General features: G+C 36.5%; 3 protein-coding genes across 3 annotated transcripts in view; 1 reads left to right on the forward strand and 2 right to left on the reverse strand.

The window, feature by feature from the left end:
• The window catches only part of tgm1l1 (transglutaminase 1 like 1), a 30229-nt gene extending 14302 nt beyond the window's left edge, over positions 1-15927 (reverse strand). Inside the window, exons 1-4 of the mRNA XM_039676964.2 lie at positions 15844-15927; positions 6401-6681; positions 6128-6319; positions 3288-3539 (exon numbers count right to left, since the gene is read on the reverse strand). Of these exons, the coding sequence (XP_039532898.2) occupies positions 3288-3539; positions 6128-6319; positions 6401-6680 (724 nt within the window). The 5' untranslated portion in view covers position 6681; positions 15844-15927. The remainder of the gene's footprint in view (positions 1-3287; positions 3540-6127; positions 6320-6400; positions 6682-15843) is intronic.
• Positions 15928-20431: 4504 nt separating this feature from the next.
• crygn1 (crystallin, gamma N1) overlaps positions 20432-24816 on the forward strand; it is a 34783-nt gene continuing 30398 nt past the window's right edge. Inside the window, exon 1 of the mRNA XM_089131521.1 lies at positions 20432-20737. Coding sequence (XP_088987647.1) covers positions 20717-20737 — 21 coding nt within the window. The 5' untranslated portion in view covers positions 20432-20716. The remainder of the gene's footprint in view (positions 20738-24816) is intronic.
• On the reverse strand, positions 21563-23542 carry LOC120482746 (uncharacterized). The gene is made up of 4 exons (XM_039677342.2): positions 23471-23542; positions 22265-22317; positions 21955-22074; positions 21563-21865 (listed from the first exon to the last, which is right to left on the reverse strand). Exons 2-4 carry the CDS (start codon positions 22314-22316, stop codon positions 21765-21767), a joined length of 273 nt encoding a protein of 90 aa, XP_039533276.1. The 5' UTR covers position 22317; positions 23471-23542; the 3' UTR covers positions 21563-21764.

The following is a 24816-nucleotide window of genomic DNA, read 5'->3' on the forward strand; positions in this document are numbered from 1 at the left end:
GGAAACCTTAAAATTACTTAAAACAAAATTGTTGTGATTCGCTATGTGATATTTATGTGGTTAATGCGAGTCTTCTCGGATACGGAAGAAAGGAAGTAGAAAACACTTGTGATCTAAGCCATTCGCTGAATAAATTAAAAGCTTTGGTCAGCAACATTTCAGTCCTTAGTTTTTTACTATCGAAAAAGATTAACTTTAGCTTATAAAAATGGCAAATGATGGTAGATTTATTCATAATTCCGTTACATGAAACAACGTTAGCATTTATCAACTATAACTGTGGTAGCTCCAAGTACTTAAAGGTCCCGTTCTTCGTGATCCCATGTTTCAAACTTTAGTTAGTGTGTAATGTTGTTGTTAGAGTATAAATAATATATGTTTGATCATCATTCGGTCCTGGTCCAAAACAACAGACTTGTAGGCTATTAATAAATAATGGATACATACAAGCAGATGACAAATACGTCATAATAACCGTAATTAAACCACTAAACCATACTTGTTCCATCTCTATACAGCACTCTGACTCTGTAGGCATTATTGTCCGACTCGAAATGAACACCGTTACTGAGAGTTTGTGATATTATCCTCATTCCGTGAGATGAAATTGTCCTGAGAGACTGAGCGCGAGCTCATGAAGCTCCGCCCCCAACAGCAGCTTATTTGCATTTAAAGGGCACACACTAAAACAGAGCGTTTTTCTTAGCCCCAAAAAATCACACATCAGAGACTTATTTTACATCTTGTGAAAAGGGGCATAATACGGGACCTTTAAACTGTATTTTGTCACAACCAAGACTTATAAAGCATTTTTGATACGCAAATTTGTTTCACGTTGTTGGCAAATGTTTCAACTATGTAACTGTGTTTTCAAAACAATTCCACACATGTAATGGCTGGGACATTGAAAATTGTTTTAATTTGCAAAAATGTTAAGCAATCATATCAGTGGGCGTTTACTTCAAGCCTTGAATCCCCATTAAAACAAAGAGAGGGTCAAAAACAGGATAGAAAATAGCCTATTACACCTATTTTGATTTTCTGTAGTTGATGTAGTTCATGATCCCTTAAATTGGTCACTTATTTCATTTGTCCAAGCTTTTATTTAATGTTTTGTAAAAATTGGGCTAGAATACTCCCTAAATTGTAGCATTGTTCCCTTGTAGTTATATTGAATAAAGAGTCTGAGCTTGACCGGACATTTATCTGAAACTCAGCTACACCCTGTTATTGAAGTACTTCCTTAAATTACAACATTACACTCAGAGTTACAGAGTTCAGCATATTCTGAAGAACAAGAACGAGCCACACGCAGTGTTATAAAACAAGCCGTGCTGAAAGAACCCAGTAAAGAATGACAGGAAGGGGCTGGAGTGAAAGAGTGGCCAAGGAGGGAGAGAAGATATATTTGACATGTGGAATGCCAGATGAGGTGGGACTGTAGAAGAAACATCAGAAAAAAATGCAGAGAGGGGAAAAAAAAGAAAGAAAGAGAGAGAAACGATTACAGAGTCAGCAGTGAAAGGTGATTTGGCAGACCTCTCTCTTTCCTTAACAATCATCTCTTGTATTCAAGCGCAGGAAACCGTGCAAACCACCCAACAAAACAAACTTTAAAGAGGACCTATTATCTTGATTTTGTTTTTTTGAGTCATTTTTCATCCTCTCATGTTCAAAAAGAACATACTTTTTCCATTATTTGACATTGTTGCAGCTCCTCTCTTCCCAGTCTTTCAGTAACGCTCTGTTTAGTTCCTATCTCTATGAAGCCCCTCCTTCTGAAAAGCGCAATGTGCTCTGATTGGTCGGCTGGAGCAGTGTGTTGTGATTGGTCAAGCGTTTTGAGCGTGTTTGGGAAATGTCCCGCCCCTTACTATAACCCCATGTTTCAACACACTACTAACTCAACCCCTTTATTTCCTTATAAATATTGGGATATTATGTTTCTTAATCGATTTGTATTTGCTTCACCAAGTAAGCATTGATTAAAATTGTCATTCCTTATCACAAACATCATTGTCCAACTTATATTACAGTTATTAGTGATATGTAAATAAAACTATAATTCAATGGAAGGGAATCTCAAGTTGTTCAAAAGCTTAAGCAGCCATTTCTACATTTGCTGAATTTTATTAATTTATTTATTTTGGTTAAATGCCCATTTATACATTTTGTTTCTGTTTTTAATGTAGTTTTACATATTAACGGTTAACAGTTCTCACATTTGCATTTTATCGCCTATGCAGATGTAATATTGCACTAAAATACAGTGATTTCTGTGAAATATTACTAATTATTTTAGCCCCTTATAGCCAGCAGTTGCAGTGAAGCCAAAGTAGTTGTTAATCCAAACTTCTGCAACACAAATGGAGAGCAAGAACACGTCCAATCCTCCTGAAGACTGATGTAAGTCACTGGGCCACAAGAGGAAACTTGCACCTTCATGTTATATTGTGTTAACAGTTGCTTGTGCAATATTTTAGACTAAATATATCAGCGTTTCTCAGACAAGCTTCAGTGGAGGTGTAGTTTGGCTTCTCGTCAATGGATGAGTTTGGTACAGTCATCCTCGCTGCATTCCAACATTGTGACATGACGTAACTCATAAGTGCATTCTGTGGGTTTATGAAAATGGCACTATGCTAATCATAAGCATAACATATCTTCTTAATTTTTTAATTTCGTGCAGATCTGGGCATTTACAGCCAAGTTACTACAACTCCCTCTTTCATGGCGATATCATCGATGCTACGGACACGCCCATCGACGAAAACGTGTACAACTTTTCATCGTCAATGCCTTTAGAAGGCACAGCAGAATTCAAAATGGCGGACTTCCAGTCGAGTTTAGGGTATGGGTTCTTGAGGCTTTTTTGTGCGTCTTGATATGATACACGTCCCCACCAAATTTCGTGCATGTAGGTCGAACGTGGACGAGGGGCTAATTTTTTCCAATTTTCTAGGTGGCGCTAGCGAGCCATTTTGTCACGCCCATCCGCGAAACCCACAAAATACGAAATTTTTCACCAGTCCTGACATGCGTGCCAAATTTGGTGAGTTTTTGAGCATGTTGCAGCCCCGAAAATGGCGCTTACTTTGCAGAAAAAAGAAAAAAAAAAGACAGTTTCAATAGGGTCCTCGCACTGTTAGTGCTCGCGCCCTAAAAATCGTGCAAATTGGGTTTGCGCTAACGCCGTTAAACTGCAGCCCTAGTATAAATGTGAGTTTTTTGGATGACTGGATTACACATAAGATCGCATATGTTGGAATAAACTGTTTTTGTCTTACCTTCACACCAGGGATTGAAGAGCATGTAAATGTCTTTCTCAGGGTCGTTTGTGGTAGTTTCGCCCGTCTTCAGGCATTGCGTCGCGACGGTCAGCTTGTACTTCCCGATGATAGCGGTGGAGGAGGAGTTGACGGACAGCTTGACTCGGTTGACGTTCTGCTCCACGATCTTGGCCTCCCAGCGTTCATCCTGGAGTTCTTCCACCAACGGTATGATGATGTGCGTGCCCTTTGACACCAGAGGGAGCGTTCCTGAATGATGACATGGATGAAACACATGCTTTGAGAAAAACATGATTAATTCGGTTCTGAAATTTGACCTTTCTGGTAAATTATAACATGAGGGAGGATTTCAGCCAGATCCAAACAATCCAACTATGTTGAAATACTGATTCAGTCACACAAGGTCAAAGTCAGCCAATGCAGTTAGCTAGTACACATAAGGCTTGCACAAATGATGAAATCTTGTCCTTCCTTTTTCAATTCCTGTTGTGATTTATTAATAGCTAAATAAGTCATGCATTTAAATGTTTATGTGTCAGATGTGAAACGTAGTAAAAATAGTGCACATTATGTCAGCAGAAAGGAAAAGTCAAGTTATACTTTTTGATTAAAAAATACTTTCATGATCCTGATTTTATTTCCTGACGTCTTCTTATTTCACTCTGAAATTTGGAATAAAAATGGATGGCGAATCTGTCCACATCAGTTAGTTTGACCAGTTGAGTTATCTTGTGGATTTATTGTAAATCTCTCACTCCTTAACTCCCTATCTCCTCAAAATAAGTGAGCTGTATCATTGGGTGCGGCTTGAGAGAGAAATTTCAAAACCACAGATGTTTAAGCCCTTATCAGTGAGATGAGACAATTACTCCACTCCTTTTCCAGTCCGAAAATAATCATTTCAAATATGTGACCCTGGACCACAAAACCAGTCACATTGATACCTTTTTTTTTTATTTTTGATGTATACATCACATGAAAGCTGAATAAATATGCTTTCCACTGATGTATGCTTTGTTAGGATAGGACAATATTTGGCCGATACACAACTATTTGAAAATCTGGAATCTGATGGTGCAAATAAATCGAAACATTGAGAAAATCGCCTTTAAAGTTTTCCACTTATGTTCGCGATAGGGGATTATCACGCTTCCGGGTTTCATGGGCGGGATTTGTCAACTTTGTGCATGTCCACTTCCGACGCAGTTCAACAATGCCTGAGACGAAGGCTATTTATGTCACTGCTCTGTTCCACTTTGTAAATCTAACCAACAACGCCAACCCTACGTAAGTTTTCATGGATTCCCGACTGAATTGAGTATAAGGAAGAAGTGGATTAAAACTTTAAAATAAAAGGTAGCACGTTTGTTTGCAGCCGGCACTTTAGTGAATCAGACTAATTTACCAGGGATGCCGTATAAATAAACTTAGTGTAGTCCTTCATCAGTTCGCCAGCGAGATTCACAAAGATCACTGAATCCGGAAGTCCTACGTATCAACGTGATAATCCCCTATTGTGCTGCATTCATTTACAAAAATACTGTTTTATATTTATTTGAAAAATATATTTATTTTTTTATATTTTATATTTATTATTACAAAACATGGATCTTTACTTAATATCCTAATGATTTTTGGCATAAAAGAAAAACGATAATTTTGACCCTTACAATGTATTGTTGGCTATTGCCACAAATATACCCGTGTGACTTGTGACTGGTTTTGTGATCCAGGGTCACATACGCACTCAACAGAAACAATAGAAAGAAAGACTATACTTGAAACAATAACAATGTGATCTTTTTTTGTGAGCTATTTGTCACACATTTTACTCTGGTGAATTTTTAGTGTTTTATACAAATTATAAAACGTTGTATGTAATTTTGAGTGTCTAAGGTCTTAACTATAAAATCTGTCGAATTATTTTTTTTTCCGAAAGGGGGGGGGGGGTGACAATTTTTCTTATTTTGTCAAAATAAGTCTTAAAGTTGCAGTGCGCAACATTTCATGTAAAAAATTCATGAGCGTGCACACCTCTGGTTGCAGTTTTGCTTGTCGCCAGAGGGGGCGTAGTTCTGCAAAAAAAGAGACTTGCGCAATGCACCTTTAAAATTAGTCTATAAAAAATGTAATTTAGAAGATTTTAGAAGATACAAACACGTCACCCGGAAGACAAAGTACAAAGACCTTGATCGTCAAATTCCAAAAGTTTTCACCCCCAGGCTCTTAATGCATCGTGTTTTCTTCTGGAGCATCAATGAATGTTTGAAGCTTTTTAATAGTTGTGTTTGAGTCCCTCAGTTATCCTCCTGAGTGTGAAAAGATGGATCTCAAAATCATACAGTCACTGCTGGAAAGGGTTTAAATATGCAAAAGATGCTGGAAAACGGAAGAAATTGAATCACGATCTCTATCTATGCTCCTCTTTATTATTTGCTACTTGCTTCTATGTTTTGAAGTTATATTAGTTTAAAATTCTTAACATACAACTGTTTTAATTATTTTGTAGAAAATTTGTAATTGGCCACTGTAAAAATATAATTTCAAGATTTGTCACTACATTTTTTCTTTTGTCAAATCAACTTAAATAATTAATTTAGTTGAGACAACTTATTATTTTGAGTTTCTGATGATAAATCAATCTCCTTCATCGTATTAACTGACTTTTTCCAGTTCAATCAACTTAAAATTTTAAGGCAACCAGGTTACTTACTTTTTCAAGTTAAACCAACAATATCTTTTTACAGAGATTCCCACCCCTAGTTTTTACTTTATGTTGGAAACCAACATACAAAATAGAGAAAGCACGTATTTATGCAACATCTCTCCACGCTCACCTATCTTCAGTTCCAGGTGAAGTTTATCTGTGTTTGGGTTGAAAGGTCGTGAGAGCTCGAGCTCCATTTGAAACGTCTGTCCTCTGCGGATGATGAGCTGGTCACCATGGTATTGATCCGTGTGATGCTCCTTCCTGTTCCGATCAGTTTTCCGACTGAGCAGATCCACAGAACTCACTGCTAGAGACAGCTCTGATGGGAAAAGATAGAGTGAATTTGAGGAATTTCAGATGAGTTTTTTTGTATTTGACTGTCTGAGATTGAGCTTCTCACCTTTTAGTTCTGTATCACCACCGCTAGGAGGAACCGGAGATGCAGGCTCTTCTTTTTCTGCATCCACAACCTCCTTATCAATGGTCAAATCATACGAGCTGCTCTGTTTCCGGAGGCAGCATGGACAAGCCTTCCGTAACCAACGTCGACATCCGCTCTCGTCTTTCTTCACTTTGGCCTCGCTGTGTCTCTCAGGGACGGCCACACCATTGCTTTCAGAAGCCCCGTGGAATCGGCCGACGGCGGAGTTATCTCGGATTGACAGTCTTTCTCCTGGCATCCTGAAAGACATCGTACAAAGTAATTATTACATGGAAAATCAAAGACGTGATCAATACAAGTTTCAAAATGACATTTGTTGATGATTAATCGGTGAGGCAAATTCAAAGAGGATACAAACAAGATCTCATATATCATATCGAGCCAAGAGTGAATATATCATTCTAAAACCAGCATTTAAGAATGAAGCATTTGTATAATGCATAAGTCAAGATATAAAACAGTTCTCAACTTTGAAATGAAACAAAAACGAGTTAGAGAAAGATATGGGCCTGGCTTGAGGAAATGTAAAGTGTGAAGTTTTTTTGTTTTTGAGGTTAACACAAGACTATTTCCCCTGCTTATGTTCTCTAGCAATATGCATGACTTTATGTAGGTGAATAAGACTTTAACATTTGCACAAAACAAAATAAAAATTAAACCAAGAGTCATACATATGCATCCAGAATATAAGATAAATGCATAATGCAACGCAATTGTTTCTTTGTGTATTTTCTCACTCAAGATGGTGTTTAAAGATCATGAAGTAAATCATTTGCACAAAATAAAAATTGGTTAAAAATGCAAAATATGTGTTTTTATGATGATAACTGGATGCAACCCGTGGAATTAAACATAGCAAAAATGTTTTGCATACTACCATTCGAAAAGTTTAATGTCGCTTAATACCAAGTTTAATAGTAGTTAAAGGATTAGTTCACTTTTGAAAAAACTTTTGCTGATAATTTACTCACCCCCATGTCATCCAAGATGTCCATGTCTTTCTTTCCTCAGTCGAAAAGAAATTTAGGTTTTTGATGGAAACATTCCAGGTTTTTTCTCCATATAATGGACTTCAATGGGAACCGGATGGTTCAAGGTCCAAAAGACAGTTAATAACTGTTTCAGATGCAGCTTCAAATGTCTTTAAACGATATCAGACAATGAATAAGGGTCTTATCATGCGAAACGATCGGTTATTTCAAAACTTATTCCAAAAATGTAACTTTTCTAAGGACAAATGCTAGCCTTGAGGCGCGTTTGCAACGTCACGTATTACGTAATTACGTTCAAAAGGTCACGGGCGACGTAGCCGAAAGTACAGAGTCAGTGTTTACAAGTTGAACGCATAGGTTGAACGTGCAAACTAGCTCAAACACCGTTTACAAAAAAAGGAATTAAAAGGTAAAACAACGATGTCGGACGATTTTGATTCTGTACTTCCGCCTACGTCGCCCGTGACCTTTTGAACGTAATTACGTATTACGTGACGTTACAAACGCGCCTCAGAGAATATAGCAAGGCTAGCATTTGTCCTTAGAAAAGTTACATTTTTGGAATAAGTTTTGAAATAACCGATCGTTTCACATGATAAGACCCTTATTCATCGTCTGGTGTCGTTTAAAGACATTTGAAGCTGCATCTGAAACTGTTAACTGTCTTTTGGACCTTGAACCATCCGGTTCCCATTGAAGTCCATTATGGAGAAAAATCCTGGAATGTTTTCATCAAAAACCTAAATTTCTTTTTGACTGAGGAAAGAAAGACATGGACATCTTGGATGACATGGGGGTGAGTAAATTATCAGCAAAAGTTTTTTCAAAAGTGAACTAATCCTTTAAAGCCACCATGCACAGGAATAGTCCACACACATCTGCGTTTCTCCAGTGTTGTAAAAGTAATTGCCTATTTGGTCATGAGCTGTAAACTTTAACATGAATTTCCCAGCGTTCCTTCCACCACCAGATACTATGTCTCAGATTGTCATTGTCAAATAGTAATTATTATTATTTGGAGCAAAATAGACTAAACAAGAGGAACAGAAATGCTGACGTTGCATGTGCGTTCTGTCCCAGTGAGTAAACACTGAAAATGAGAACCACGTGTTTCCCTCCCAATGGCCTTGTGCTTTCCCTTAATCTCCACATCATGTTTTCTTCTGTTTTCTCAAGACATTTCTCACAATTACCAAATTCCAAACTCGCAACAACCAACCAGCATTTCTGAGACTCATTCCCTTCAGTTTATCCAACCTGACACGTCACTTCTGTACTTTCTCTCATTGAACGGACAGCAAATCAAGACGTTTTAGTTCTCATCAGACTTTTCTCTTAAAACCCCAATAATCTCACTTTTAAAACTCTAGAGGAGACTAAAGAGATAACAACTATAGCTCAATAGATATGTTTCCATCCATCTATTTTTATGTTCATTTTGGGATATTGCATTAAAAAAAAACTGGATGGAAACACCACGATGTGCATGAATTAAAAAAATGTGCATTAAAAATGTATGCGCTCAATGAGCGCATCTGATTAGACGTGCATAAACTACAATGGAAACACATGTACCAAATAAATCCCTCGATGAGTAAAAAATAAATCACATGACCTTTCCTCAACAGTGGATGTGATTGGATAATTGGACTAACCAGTGGATAAATTACCCTAAAGGGTTCTTATTATTGAACCCTTAAAAAGGGTTCTGTATAGAACCTTTTAGGGGTTCCAAATACGTAGCGCTGATAGAACCTTTTAAAGGGGACATATCATGCAAAATCCACTTTTTTAGCCCTTAAATGCATTTTGTTGTATATTTGGATTGTTTATAAGTACGGAAAAGATGAAATTATTCTCTTCAGGTGCTTCGTTTATATCGTTATATTCTGTTTTGGTCATATTTTTCAACCTGTTCAGATTTTTATTACGTTTTTTGAACTATAACGTCACCGTATTTGCAGCGGAACTGACAAATAAGGACATTGACTACCGGTCCAACACTTCGAGCAATCCGCCATTATTATTTCTCGTTCCGATTTTGTAGTCCGAGGGGTATGACGCATCTCCTTTTTATTTAAAGGGGCCGCTTTGAAACGGGTCGCTCACAGACGCACATGAGAAAAGGGGCTTGTGGAGCTATAATAATGAGGAATTCAGACCCAAGCATTGCAGTTATGTTTTATATATACCACAACGGTGTGATTTATATGTAAAAATGAATGATTTAAAAGCATGATTTGCACCCTTTAAGGTTCTATATAGAACATTGTCTTCTAACCGTACGTTCACACCGCCGCCGGCGAGAGCGGCAAAATTCGCTCTTACCGCTCTGTCAACGACGCCGTGGAAAGATTCTTGGACGCTCTGATGCTCTGACGTAGATCGAATGCGTGCATCTTTTTTAAAACGGTATGCAAACAAGCATGCAAACAAGCAAACAAAAATGTCGGTTATTTTTGCAGAAAATTTATCGCTGGAAATAACTTTAAAATTATAGTAACATGTTTGCTAATGAAATAAACAAATTAAAAGCCATATGTGTGGTGTGGCTTTTGTGTTCATTATTAAGTGTTATTATAATTTGCATTCCCGTTGAAAAAGTGTTCTAGCACGAAAATCTTGCCTATAAATAGTGTTGCGTGCCCTCTTATCAAATTCAAATTATCAACCTCCTCTGTTTTGCTTGGGAACTAATGTGGCCGGAACCAAAGTTTACAGCACTGCGTTCTCTGGGATTCTCTCAAACGGAGGACTTTTACATTCCGATTGGTTGTCGTCGGTTGCCGCCGAACCGCGTCATCGCTTATTACCATAAAGTTGAACTGATTTCAACTCTCCTCGCCGCTCTTGCCGTCCGAAACGCGCCGCGCCGCTCTCGCCGGAGCTCGCCGCCGGCTCTCATTGAAAATGAATGACTTCCGGCCACTTTGACGCTCTCGCCGGTGGCGGTGTGAACGTACAGTAAGAGTGTTGTGTGAATACTGAATTATTGACTCTTTAAAGAATTGCTTTAGTTCCTCTTTTGAAAGTTGTTTTGGATAAAAGCTAAAAACATAAATGTAAAAGTACTGTAATAACTCAAACGGTGATAAGATTTGTAGAGATAACATAATCCAAAGTTAAAGATTTCAATGTGAAACTCCTAAACTCCTCTAAACTCATAATAACTCAAAAAAAAAAGTTATTAAAACAGTACTGAAAGTTTGATTAATTCTCTTTTAACTACGAAAGACTTTCTAGGCACGTCATTGATTTGTTATCCTCTTATTTAAAAGTGTTGTAAGCAATTTCACCCATTTCACAGTCTTAGCAGATTTTTACTTTCATCAGATTTAGCCTCTGAATTAAACCACCTTCAAACACATCAGATAACATGTTTTCCTATGTTTACTACTGAGCTGAAAATGTCCAAAGGTTTAACAGTTTAATACAGCCAACCACACACACAGTTCTGCTCATAAGTTCGCAGCTGTAGTGTATATGTGATCATGTGCAGCACAAGAATGTGTGCAATGCTGCTCTGGTGAGTGTATGTCACTGAAGCCTGCAGACTACACCATTAACACTACAGTTACAGGACAGAGTAGACTACAGAGCACAAATGTGAATCTGCTTTATTGTTTTATTCAATTAGGAAATATGTACTCATGACCTGAGAGATGAGACCTCTCACAAGTCGCCTCCAGCTTAAAGATTCTCAAAAGAGCCATTGCTCATTCAAAGACTTTATTCAAGCAAGTCTCTGTGTTCAACCAATTTCCTAAACACAAGCCTCAAGAGGTCACGACCTCTAGGGCCCAGGAGGCACAAAGTCAGACAACACTGAGAGGAAAGGGGAATCTGTATAATGTGAATTTTTCAGAATAGATCTTAACTTTGTAGTCTGACGTATAGAAAAATCTAATTTTTAGAATGGAACATTTCTTGAAATTACAAAATAATGTCAAAATGTTGTTTTTTTAATTGAGTATCATATTCAATAAACAGGGCTTTTATGGCTCATATATATGATGTTATTTTTATTTTTATTTAACCTTTATTTTACCAGGTAGGCCGATTGAGAACAAATTCTCATTTACAACGGCGACCTGGCCAAGATAAGGTGATAAAAGTGCAAGACAACAATAAGTTACACAATAAATACACAGGGCACAAAAGACAGACAAAAAAAAAAAACACACAATAAGACAATACGTGTTCAAGAAAAAGTACATATAACTCTATTAGGTAACCAAAATTAAAACACTCAAATGTTTTATGATAAAAAGGTATAAATAAATAAAATCAACTCTGACAATAGTGCAGCTGAAAGAGGTCCATTGTATCATGCAGACAAAAGAAGAAAAGGCTAAAAACATGTATGTAGTGAGAATATGATGGTAAAAACATAGCAAAATATGAGCAAAATATGCACTTTGTTGCAGATGCTCATATTTACATGGCTACAAAAAAAGTAAGAAATTCTGATTGAGATATTCATTACTATATAGCAAGATTTCAATATTTCATAGCTAATACCTAATGGATTTTTTCTTACAGTTATACAAAAAAAGCTTTTTACTATTTTAAGTCTAAAATATCAGGCGACACAAGCATGTAGAATGACAATGTTTGTTTGTTTTTACAGCAAAGTTTTGACTATGTTGATAGGTGTATGAGATATGATAGGCTTTATAGGGTGATATATAGGGTTGGGTATCGAGAATCGAGTATCGATTGGAACCGAGACTAACTTTTCGTTTTTCCCGGAATCGTTCAAAAGTTAAAATTTCGATTCCTAGTTTCGATATTCACAGTCCGCCGACGAGCGGAAGAAGAAACAGCTGAACAACACCAATGAAGAAGCGTCTACCGGAAGTGTTGGCATAACCACGCGAGTCGAACATGAGTACCTTACGTCGGCGGTCCAAACTGTGGCTTCACTTTTCTAAAAATAACGAAATCTCGGCAAAATGCAAAATTTGTGACAAAAGGAGTATTTTTACAGAAGGAGTATTTCCTTCAGAAAGGCCGTTGGTTAGCAAGGTTAGCTAAACTTTTTTGACCCCGCCTCTTAAAAGAATCGGAATCGAGAATCGTTATGAACCAGAATCGAAACAAGGAATCGGAATCAGAATCGTTCAAATTCAAACGATACCCAACCCTAGTGATATACCAAAAGAGATCTCAATATTTCATCAAATTCTTCTAAGTGACCAAATGATCTGTGAGCTTCTCTTGCTGTATGACCATCAAAGGACTTTTAGGAGAAACATCTTTGCTATGTTTCAGTTTAGCATCAACGATAACTGACTAACCCTAACCCTATTGGGTCTCATGCGCTATAAAAGAGCAAACTCTAAGCAGCACATTTTTCTACTGGGTGTCATGAGATGCCGCAGGGATATATGGATGTTTGAAATGAATCTTATGTATACAGAGACAGCTATGATCAGAATGCAAACTCAACCCTGACCTCTCCAATGCAGGACAGCCTTTCTCACACATCTGCTCTCTCTAAATCATGATTCACCGTGACCCATGAACCCTGCTCGCTAATATAAGTTTCCCAAGAATAAAACCGACATTAGTCCCATTCTTTTGAACTTTCTATTCATCAAAGAATCATTTTAACATTGTTTTCAACATTGATAATAATGCAACAAAATAAACATATTAGAATGATTTCTGAAGGATCACAGGCATAAATTACATTTTAAAAATGTATTCACATACAAACCAGTCCTTTTAAATAGCAATAACATTTCACATTACTGTTTTTGTTGTCGTTTTGAACAAATAAATGCAGCTTTGGTGAGCATATGACACTTCCTTGAAAAATCTTACCAACCCTAAACTTCTGGGATTGTATATGGCCAGTTTTTTGATAGTGTGTGTATGTGTAGTTCCTAATGTAACTCCAGCAGCTGGTCAAACGCCAAAGATAGAGCAAGCAACTGGCAAATATGTGCACATGAGAGGGGTGGTGGCTGCATCTACTCCACTGAGCTGTATTTAGATTTTAAAGGGGTAGTTTACGCCCCAAAAAAGCGAATTATCTAGTCATTAATTCAGTCTAATGAGACCCAAAACACTTTTGTATCATGCTAAGCAGAAAGTTGACACTACTCTTTTCAGGACAAATGTAAATACACTAGCTTTGGGTGAGGAACAGACTGAAATTGAGTTTTTACATGCATATGATATGCAATTTTCGCGTGCATTTGATACGCAGTTCATTTGCATGTAATACAAACGCACCCCACACCACTTTTCTTTTTGTATTCCACATACGGAAACAATATAAAGGTGAGTAAATGATGGTGTGAACTAATTGACAAAAGCAGTGCACAAGTGTGTGTTCTTGTATCTTGGTATTATATGGAAGCCAATTATTTTAATTTCACACAACAAGGCACATTTGGAGGGACAAATGGATACTACAATGGATACGTCCCAGACTATGATACACCTGGCAACAGCATTATAAACACAATGAAAATAAACAACTGAAGGCATAAGTTCACACACCTAACAAAGTCATCATGTGACACACCTCAATTCCTCAGTTCTTCAAACTTTCATCATTTCCATGATGCAGACAGAATGACTGGGTTTATCAACGATTGAGAAAGAGCACGACTAGACATGCTGTTCTTGCATCACACCAAATAGATGTTTTAGATAGGTTAATGTTCAAGTTCGTCACTCAAAAACATGTTCTAAGAATCTTTTACAAACAGTCAATACTGAATGTTCTCTGAACGTTAAAAACATTTTTATTTTATTTTTTTGGTTATGCGAAAGTTCAGGAAACGTTGCATTTTATTATTCTGAAAACATTATGGGAACGTTACTTTTGAATGTTCAGAGAATATTCTGAAACAAGTAATAATATTTCAAATATGTCAGGCGAATATCCAACTGAAACGTTTCATAAACAATGTATAAATAATGTTTTTGTGCGTTTTGAGTGATTATTAAAGGTTTAAACAAATGTTCTATTAATGTTGTTCGCTCATAACTTTGAGAGAACCTTGCCAGAACGAATGTTCTGTTAGCTGGGATCCCCTTGCAACCAATCAGAACACCCTAGCTTGCTGGGTGGTAATGGTTACCCTAGCAACCACATAGCAACACCTTGGCAACCACCCAAAACAGACTGTTTGTGTTTGCATATGTGTTGATTTTGGCCGTCAAAAGCAGACCCTTATTGTTGGAATGCAATAGGGCAGGAATGGTTAGGTCAGATAAGACTCAAGCACTCCAAAATTGCAGCTATTAAATTGCTTTACCTTTCCTTTCCAGAAGCTTTAAAAATGTCTCTTGGATCTCTATTCCATTTATGAGGGACTAAACATCTAACCAACAGTTTTGAGGTAAAATTACCTGAGAGTTTTGCAATACAATTACATTTATAAATGTTTAAAAAGAACTAAAGCACAAGGAACACATGTATGGAAAAGTTTACAGAAAACAAATAATAATTCTGTCACCATTTTCTCCGTTTAAATGAAATGTTAGTCAATGCTAAATGCTAAACACATAAAAGTTCATGTTTACAGCCGTCGGTGGAGTCATGAGGAGAAGAGCACATGATAATCACACTGAAAATCCTCGTTCAAATGAATGGAGAAGAAAAAAAATGATTGAAATTGGATTAGTCGAATGAACACACATGTAAAAAGGAAAAACAGCAGGAAATGCGTTTAAACTATCAGAATCTAACTCTTTCATTTGCAGAAACCAGGAGAGAGTGATGGAGAGATACAGACGTTCAAGGGTTGTGATGAACTGAAGTATCTGAACAATGTGAGGAGCTTTTTGTTCAGTTCCCCGCCCTATCAAATCAGAAACAGCTGGAATCCATAAGCAAAAACATCTGGAACCCATTCAGTCAGTGTATAGCGCATGTAGATCCAAAAAATAGGCTATTTGCACTCATAAGAAGTATGTCAGTGCATTATACAGCGAGCCATCTGCTCTTAAATGCTGCATAAACATTTGCACAGAACTTCACTTCATATTTTTTTTTTTTGCTCAAAGGCTTGATATTTTGCAAAACAATGAAATTACATTCAGACATGTGTGATTTCAGTCCAAATACGTGATCTATGAACTGCATCATATTAGATCAAAAAAGAACTGTGGCTTGTAACTGTGGTTTTAGTTTCTCGGTTCTCAAAAGTTCACACATCAATCACCCAAACGAGACTACAAAGACATCGTGAAAGTGCTCCGGTTCACTTAAATTTACGAAATGATAATTTAATCTTCAGAACCTCAAACCTAGAAACGTCATCTGCTCGTTCCGGGCAGCGCGCGAGACCACGCAAAGCCAAGTAGGCTAAAGCTTCGCAGATCAAACACGACTGACAGTAAGTCATTCAACAACACAAAAAAAGAATAAAAAAGATTCCGCCTTACTTTTGTATGGTTGTCTTCACTGGATTCCGATGGTGTTCTTCAAAAGAGTGCAGTCCTTGCAAAACTCGTACTACTAGCAGCACATATAAACCGAGTTCATAATACGCCCATCTGAGTCAGACGCCCACCCAATGACGTGCTTCTATCTATCTATCTATCTATCTATCTATCTATCTATCTATCTATCTATCTATCTATCTATCTATCTATCTATCTATCTATCTATCTATCTATCTATCTATCTATCTATCTATCTATCTATCTATCTATCTATCTATCTATCTACATTTCATAAAGGAGTTCACATGGTCAGTGTCATATTTGCCTACTACATTAGTGACAGAATCTAAATCAATAATTAATAAATATATATAGCCTAGGCTATTTAAATAGCCTAAATACATATAATCTATATTTTTTCTAGAATTAAGTAAAATGTTACTGTAAAATGTAGGTTCCATTCTCCCTTTACTGTAACTTGTGAAATGGACAGTTTTCCTAAAGTCTTAAAGGCTCAGTTCATGAATCAACATTTGGGATATAAACACTTACAGTATACCAGTCTTGATATTTAACTTTATTCTAAAGAATTATTTGAAAGGACTGGGGTATCGCACAAGAGCAATCATTTCCCTTTCTGCCCTAATAATAGTTTTGAGGAAGTGAAATTAAGCTATTTCATAAAGATCTGTTTTTCTATTGCTTTTAAGTTTGTTGGTTAAAAAAACACTATTACATTTGCCTAGGGCATGCATGCATAAATGTTACTTTAAAGTACAAGTACTACCACAGTGTGTTATGTAATAAGAACAAAGACATAGACATGTGTATTGCGTTCTGTCAAATTATTATAATTCATCAAGACCAGCCCACAATCCACATGAATCATTCTATCAAAAGCAATTTGACCAAGTTTATTCTTACAGTATGACATCATAAAATCAAATTCGGACTTTTGAGTCTGACTGTCTTTTGACTGTCCAAGTCTTTTAATTACTAACAACTAAGTTGACTAAATAAAATTTAATCAGACATACACATTTAAAATCCACTTTCTCGAAAATTTATGACATCATCTTGCATTCATCTTGAATTCATATTTTTTTGTCCAGACAAAAGAAAATGAGAATGTTTCTCTCTTTAATATGTCTCCCATATTTGCCTGTTTTCAGAGAAACCTGTCAATACAGAATCCTTTCATACACTCTTTAACCAAAAAATTGTGTCAAACATGGACGAACCCAACCATTGGGTTAACCCAATGGCTGTTTTAACCCAATGGATGGGTTTGTCTATGTTTGACCCAAAATTGAGTCAAAAACACAACCCAGAATTTTTTAGAGTGTATATATGTGAATTAGACTGCTTTTTGTTGTTGTTGTTGTTGTCATTGTGTCTGCTTTTTTTTTTCAAAGGTTCTTTGATACTGTTTGTAATGTGCTGCATTTACACAAACACAATAACTGCAGAGACAGTCAGCAGAAGTTCATCAGGTCAGTGGAAAGTTGTGAAAGTAGCTATTGTATGTGGTTTCCAGTAAAACCATTGCTCAGGAAAAGCAAAACTCAGTGTGTAATTACACAAGTGTCTGACGAAATTAATACAATGTTACCACTTATTCTTCATGTCATCATTCTGCAGTAAAATACTTTTGTGTTGTGACTTGTTACAGTAAACTTTATTTTTGACTGTTGCCATCCCAGACTTGTGATTTTCTCAGGCTACTGTACTGATTTTATGTTTCTCATAACACCTGTATCACTCTCACTTTCTTCTTACGTAATAAGAAATCATTTTTTTTTTTTTTGCATGATACATGAAGAATACCCAGAGTTTATTTCACAATTTATGACATAAAACAGAAAAAAAATGTATTACTGGTAGGCATGACATTGCTTTGACGTCAAGACTGAATGTGCATTGAGTAAAGCAACCTCTCTTTGCTAAGTTAGAGATACTCAGGAAATGAGTGAGAAGAGTGACGGAAACAAAATTACTGATTCATATGGTTATATATTTCATAAGCGTATAGTACGCAACTTTGATAAATTATGACTTCATAGAGTCATAGTGGGGGTAAAATGAAGGTGGCACGTCCAAGTGTCAGCAAGAGCTATGAGGGTGTGTCTTTTTCTTTTCTGAAGAAAAATCCATTCAGAAAAAAAGCTGTTTGGAAATACATCATCATGAGTAGAGTAACTCATCTGATCTGATTCATCCATTAAACATCCACTTCTCTAATCTCACAATCTAACCCACCCAGTTCTATAATTTATAGAGATACACTGAAAAATATATATATAGGCTATGTTCATGATTTGTAATCACAACATTTTTTCCTTTGTCAAATCAACTTAAATAATTTATGTGGTTCAGATAACATAATATTTTGAGTTTCTGATCAATCTCCTACCTTCAAATTTTTCCATTTCAATTAACTTACAATTTTAAGGCAACCAGGTTACTTCAATTTTAAGTCAATATTTTTTTTTACAGTGTACCCAAAAATGTAAATTCTGTCCTTAATTACTCACCCTTATGTCGTTACAAACCCATAAGACAATCGTTCATCTTTGGAAAAGATGAGATAAAAAGAGATCGTAAAACTAATCCATGTGAATTGAGCATTTTGCGTGCATATGGTACGCGTTTTTCGCGTGCATATGATACACACTTTTTGGCGTATAATAAGTACGAACATCCCACCCCCCTTCTTCCTAAACCTACCCAGGGTTTTTTCAGTGGGTAGCAAATGCACAATCAAGAAATGACAATCGTGGTATCCACAAGTTTCTGAGGGGCGCTCCTGTAAAAAATAAAGTGGGTGAAACTTCCGGTGACGCGGTGGAAGTAGCATTCCAATGGTATTTTGTGTGTTAGTTAGCGAAGAGGCTAGCTGTTTTTCGGAGAATTATTTTACTATTTAAAGACGCAAATCTTTATGAGAGATGTCGTTACGGAGCTCAGGGACAACATGTGCTGTTCGCGGTTGTATATATAACCGGACTAAACTAATTCAGTGGCTTAAACGTGATTGTTTTGAACATAAGCTGAAAACGAAATCAGAGTGATCCTGCCAACGACTGTAGTTTCCATCACCTCCCAAAAGACGACGAATCTTCCTGTGTACATTAGTTTAAATTCTTTATATTCTATAAACTCTATCAGCATGTGATTGGCTGTTCTCTACTGATGTTACAGCTAAACTCAGGATCAAAGCCTGTGTTGACAGAATACCAAATGTGCCAGTTAATGTATTCAAGTAGCACATTCATTTATAATTTTGAATAAACTCCAAAGCACAATGACTAAGTGTGTATTTTTTATTTTAATTGTTTGTCAGCTCGCACAACTGTCTGTCACCATGCCTTGATGAGTATTGATTATTAATAATGTTATTATAATACTCCCAATCAACTACTGCGGAGGGTAAAGGTACTGTTATTTCACCCTTTTGAATTTCGTTGAGGTTGTGTTCCCACATCGTTAGCTAGTGTGGATCGCTATAACTTGAATGACTGTCAACTGTTGAATGAACGAGTGTCAAGCATGTCAAATCGCGCTTTGTTTACTTCCAACCGGAAGTCGCGCCCACTTTTGACGCAAGGCCTCATGGGGCATAGGAAACTTGTGGATAGATACGCACTTTCATGAGACTGGCAGTAGAGTCTATGGAGCTAGACGGCTAAATGTGTCTCATTCACCCGACGATTACCGTCGAGAAATCTCACATTTGAATGTAGGTTTTGCAAGTTCAAAATGGGTTATAGGTCAAAAGTTGAATGAACGAGTTAGTACCTATAACCATAGATATGTATATAAAGGCTAGATGTGTTACGACAGAGTTTCCATCGTCATCACCGGCGGCCATCTTGTCACAGACAAGCTGATGTAAGATGAGTGGTCAGCACGAACACAAATACAAAATACGAACACAAATTTGGTTTCTTACAAACGTTATTAACGTGGCTATAATTATCTGGATGATTATTTATTTATACACTTTTTATTCATAAGTATGCAGTGTCATAACTACATCTCTGACGTTTATAAAAAAACTGAAAATCGGTAGAAAATTGAGCAAGTTATGGTCATTTCAAAAGTACATGTACCATTAACACAATGTTATGAGTGAGCGAGCTACCTGTGACAAGATGGCCGCCAGGTGCAGACGTCGACCTCCATTGGCCAGCAGCGTGGATGACAAATCCAGCCTTTATATACATATCTATGCCTATAACCTTTCGATTTCTTACAGGTTGAGTTTTTACAGTTGTTACCCATAACACGCTAGCATTCTGCTAATGGACGCTGATTGGTCAGTGAAGGACTGATTACATAGACAGTAAAAGATCCGAAGCAGGACCAGGATGTTAAGACCTTTACTTTTACAACACCCAACAATGTGTCATTTATTTGTATCTCGTTTCGAATAGAATATTAAAATTACTAGACAAAAAATGTATATCCTGAGAAAAGTAGATTTTGAGGGGTAGCTCCGTAGACCTTTATTCATTCTGCACTCGTCCTGTGAGCGCCCTCATATGGAACCAGAGTGGAACTGCAACCAGTTTAGAAGCCGGAAGTTTACTGAGAGTGGAAGTTCTCCCATTGTGAATCAGGTGTGCAATTTCAGGGTGAAAAAAATAAACATGTCCTGTTGGGGGTCCCTGCAGGAGAAGGCTGAGAACCACTGATATAAAGCAATCGAATCTCTTCAGAAAATTTGGACTAAACCACTCAATTCATATAGTTTTGCTAACTCTTTATGAATGCTTTGAAGCAAAGAGGTAGTTGAGTAGTTGTCAATAACGGGACAGAAAGCTCTCGGGATTTCATCAATAAAATCTTCATCTTCATTTGTGTTCTAAGGATGAACGAAAGTCAGATGAGGGTGAGTATTAATGACAGAATTTTCCATTTTGGGCGAACTATCCCTTTAAGTCAGATTTGACTGAACTGTAGGCCTAATAGTGTTTAATTGGTAGCTGTTGTGTGCTGTGAAAGCTATTGCAAGCTTTTGCTGCTACTAAGAGCGGGGTTATTGTGGAGTCACCGAATGCTAAACCCAAACTGGGAAACACTGATCTTGAAACATGGAGGCCCTCTAGAGGCAGAGGCCATATACTACTCTAAATGTCCCTCTAGTTTGGGTTTTGACCCTGTTCCTGGAGACCCACTGCCCAGCGAAGTTTATATCCAACCATGAACCTGCTTCAGCTTGTGATTTTCGGTGATCCCGAAGAGCTCTTTTACCTGGTTCAGGTGTTTGGAGTTAAACTCTGGAGGACAGTGGTTGCAGGAGCAGAGATGAAGACCTCTGCAATATGCTCTGTTTACTAGATTTGCATTATATAGTAGGCCAAGTATAATGTTTATAGTAGCCTATGTGAAATGTGTGTTTGCATAGAATAACTGGATGATCTGTATAGACCTGACCTCCTATTTTTGATTGCTGAATTGTAGCTGCATTTTCCTTTTTCTTTCTTGAACCATAGAGGCCAACTTTATTTTAAGAGTGTTTATCCACAGAACAATACAGCTAACTGCCACAGTATGCTCTATTGTACACAGTCAGTTTTCTCATTTTCATTTTACATACAACACCAGAATGACCTACTGTATCATTTATGAATGATTTATTCATTTTGCACCCGTCATGTGAAAAATGAACAAAAAACTTGGACTTGAAGACACAATAAGGCTTCTTACAAAATCATGTCTTTAATGCATCATTTTATTCATGCAAAAATCATGTTTGGCTGTGGTATGATTATAGCATATGCATACAAATGTGAATAATACAGTAGCCACAGATTCAGCACAAATTCAAATTTACTTGTTGTGTAACAGCCTGTTGGCATTGCATAGTAGGTAGTTTGAGTAATTGTCCCTTTAAGACTGTATATGTGTGTTTAAAGTTAATTGCACAGGTCTGACTGACAGCACCTGGCTGAAATATAAGGGGTGGATTGAAGAATCAGGCAATCTCCCATGCTAATGCACCTCCGGAAGTAGGAAACTAGAGGAATGGAAAAGAATTGAAAAGAAAATGAGTGTTTTTGTTCATCACGTTTCTAAATATTTGTGTGTCCAATTTAAGACACTCACAGGGATATGTGGTGAATCTGGCCGATACACAGGCGTCTTGTCTATAGCCACATGTCTCCTTAGTGGTCACACATCTTCCTCCAGAGCGGGGGACACAGTTGTTACATTTCAGGGCAGAGACTACAACACAGTTAAGCAATTAGGAACTATTGCAAAACATATGACAATAACTATTGCATCGAATTGGAAACATTTAGATTTCAATATATGATTAAGACAGATCAGTGGTTTGCACAACCAGACTCCTTAGGACATACGGTAACGGCTGTGCAAAGACACTCCACCTCTGGCTTTATACATGCAAACCCACCATTCGCCAACACCAGGGTGAGAACAAGAGCCAGCAGCAGGACCTTCATCATTCTGTTCAATAAAGTCATAAAAACAATCCATTTACACTGTAAAAAAATATTTTCAAGATTTGTTATCACAACATATTTTCTTTTGTCAAATCAACTTTGTAAAAATTTATTTAGTTGAGATAACTTATTATTTTGAGTTTCTGATGGTTAAATTAATCTCCTTCATTGTATTAACTCACTTTTTCCAGTTCAATCAACTTAAAATTTTAAGGCAACCCAGGTTACTTACTTTTTTAAGTTAAACCAACAATATTTTTTACAGTGTAGTAATCACAACATTTTTTCTTTTGTCAAATCAACTTAAATAATTTATTTAGTTCAGATAACATATAATTTTGAGTTTCTGATGATTAAATCATTCTCCTTCATTGTATTAACTCACTTTTTCCAGTTCAATGAACTTAAAATTTTAAGGCAACCAAATAAGTTAAACCAACAATATTTTTTTACAGTGATATATATATATATATATATATATATATATATATATATATATGTCCTAATAATTATTTTGAATTGTAGTTCTTAGACCACAAATATGAATTTGAAAACTTTAAGGCATTATTATATATAATTATTGTTAATTGCATTACTATTATTATATAATTGGAAAAACATTTATGGATTCAATACAATTTTTGGGATCTTTTTTTTTTTACATTTTTTTTTTTTTGTACATTTTTTTACATACATTTTTTACATACATTTTTTTTTATGACAATACATTCGAAAGGTAAACTATATGCATAGGTAACATTTGTTGTATTTAATCGTGGAATTTATTTAGCTGATTTTAAAGTATGATTCTCATTCTGCAATTTATTGCATTATGATACCAAAACCTTGAGGAAAATTATATTTAATATAGTTATGAAAATATGTTCCGCAAAATGCAGTTATTTAGGAAATGACCAGCACATTTTCAACAGTTTTCTCAAAATGATTGTTAAAGTATTTATTCATTTCTTATAGAACAATAGGACTGTCAACAAGTTATTGCTTGTCAAGGTCCAATACTTATTTTCCTATTTTCATACTATTCTTCAATTAAAAGTACAATTAATATGAACTGAATTTAACTTATTACAATCTTATATACAGAATGCATTTATATGCAATATATATAACAAATTTGCTTAATGCTGTAAACATACCTTGACTGTGAAGCAGAGCTGAATGCAGTTCATATACACCTGTGTTGTTGTGTGTCCCTTATATACTGTGATTCTGCCTGGAAAGTTTCAGGAAACTTTGTCAAGATTTGGAAATTCCTTGTTGGAGTCAGGCCAAAGAAACTAGTAACACTATTTGATCATTGTGTGCTCTTGGCCAAGTTTCAGATGTTCCACTTTTATTGGTTTATTGCATGCGGTCAGTGTGGTTGTGTAACTTTTGTTTTGTTCTGATCTGATCTGGGTTTTTCCAGTTGTACAAAAAAAAGATAAATTGTTTTTCCCTTATCGTATTAAATGTGCTTAGTTTACTGGAATGTTTGATCAAATGTTTACAGATAATGGTTCCTCAAATCTGATTTTTTAGCCCTGCAGTGTTTAGCTCAAAGCCTGATCAAACTCACCTGCCAAGTTACTCTGAAGATCCTGATTATTAGGGTTGGAGTTTGTTTTTGGGATCTACCTATATACAGAGAGCGGTGAAAAATAGAAAAATAACTACACTATAAAAATGCTGGGTTGTTTGAACCCAAATTTGGGTAAAATATGGACAAACCCAAATGTTGTGTTAAAAATGAAATTAAAAAAGTACAGTTGAAAGTGAAAGTTAAAATTTGAAATTACATTTTTAACCCAACATTTGGGTTTGTCCATATTTTACCCAAATTTGGGTTCAAACAACCCAGCATTGTTTAGAGTTTACAATAATAAAAAAAACACATTTTTATTCGCTTGTTGTCAAGGTTGTTTCAGATCAACATCTGCAAGTGACCACTAGATGTCACAGTGGAGAAGGGGGTCGGATTGATTCGAAGCCTCGACACAATATGGCACAACTGTTTCATCAACACATTTTCATCCCAAGACGTCGTCTAACTGACGCTTTTGACCATACGTCAACAACGTTTTAGGGTACCTTTTAACGTCAGTTAGATGACGTTATCCTAGGGCGTCATCTAACTGACGATTTACCTTTAGCGTCGATTAGATGACGCGGGTAGGTTTAGGTCTGGGGTAGGGTTAGGAAACGTCAGATGTTGACGTATGGTCAAAAGCGTCAGTTAGATGACATCTTGGGATGTGATTGGCTCATTTCATTGCTTCACGAAGCCTCGATCTGCCCACCACTAGGGAACACGGGCAAAAGAGTAATCCACGGAACAGGCAATAAATCCAAAAACCAAGAGTCATGAAACCAGGGAGAATGCTCGGAATTGCAGTGTAACACTAAACAAAACTTCGCAGGGAATTAATGTGAAAACAAGGCTATAGACGAATCCGACGAGCGTTCTGTGTAGGCTGCCATCTTGTGGCGACGCCATTACTGA

This window comes from Pimephales promelas, chromosome 5 (genome assembly GCF_988280905.1).
Source record: "Pimephales promelas chromosome 5, fPimPro1.hap1.1, whole genome shotgun sequence".
Taxonomy (NCBI): Eukaryota; Metazoa; Chordata; class Actinopteri; order Cypriniformes; family Leuciscidae; genus Pimephales; species Pimephales promelas.

Coding starts and splice junctions, on each gene's coding strand:
- LOC120482746 (XM_039677342.2), bottom strand. CDS start 22,316: ATGATGAAGGTCCTGCTGCTGGCTCTTGTTCTCACCCTGGTGTTGGCG. Junction 22,075..22,264: donor CACCCTGGTGTTGGCGAATG/GTGGGTTTGCAT, acceptor ACTGTGTTGTAG/TCTCTGCCCTGAAATGTAAC. Junction 21,866..21,954: donor CAGATTCACCACATATCCCT/GTGAGTGTCTTA, acceptor CCATTCCTCTAG/TTTCCTACTTCCGGAGGTGC.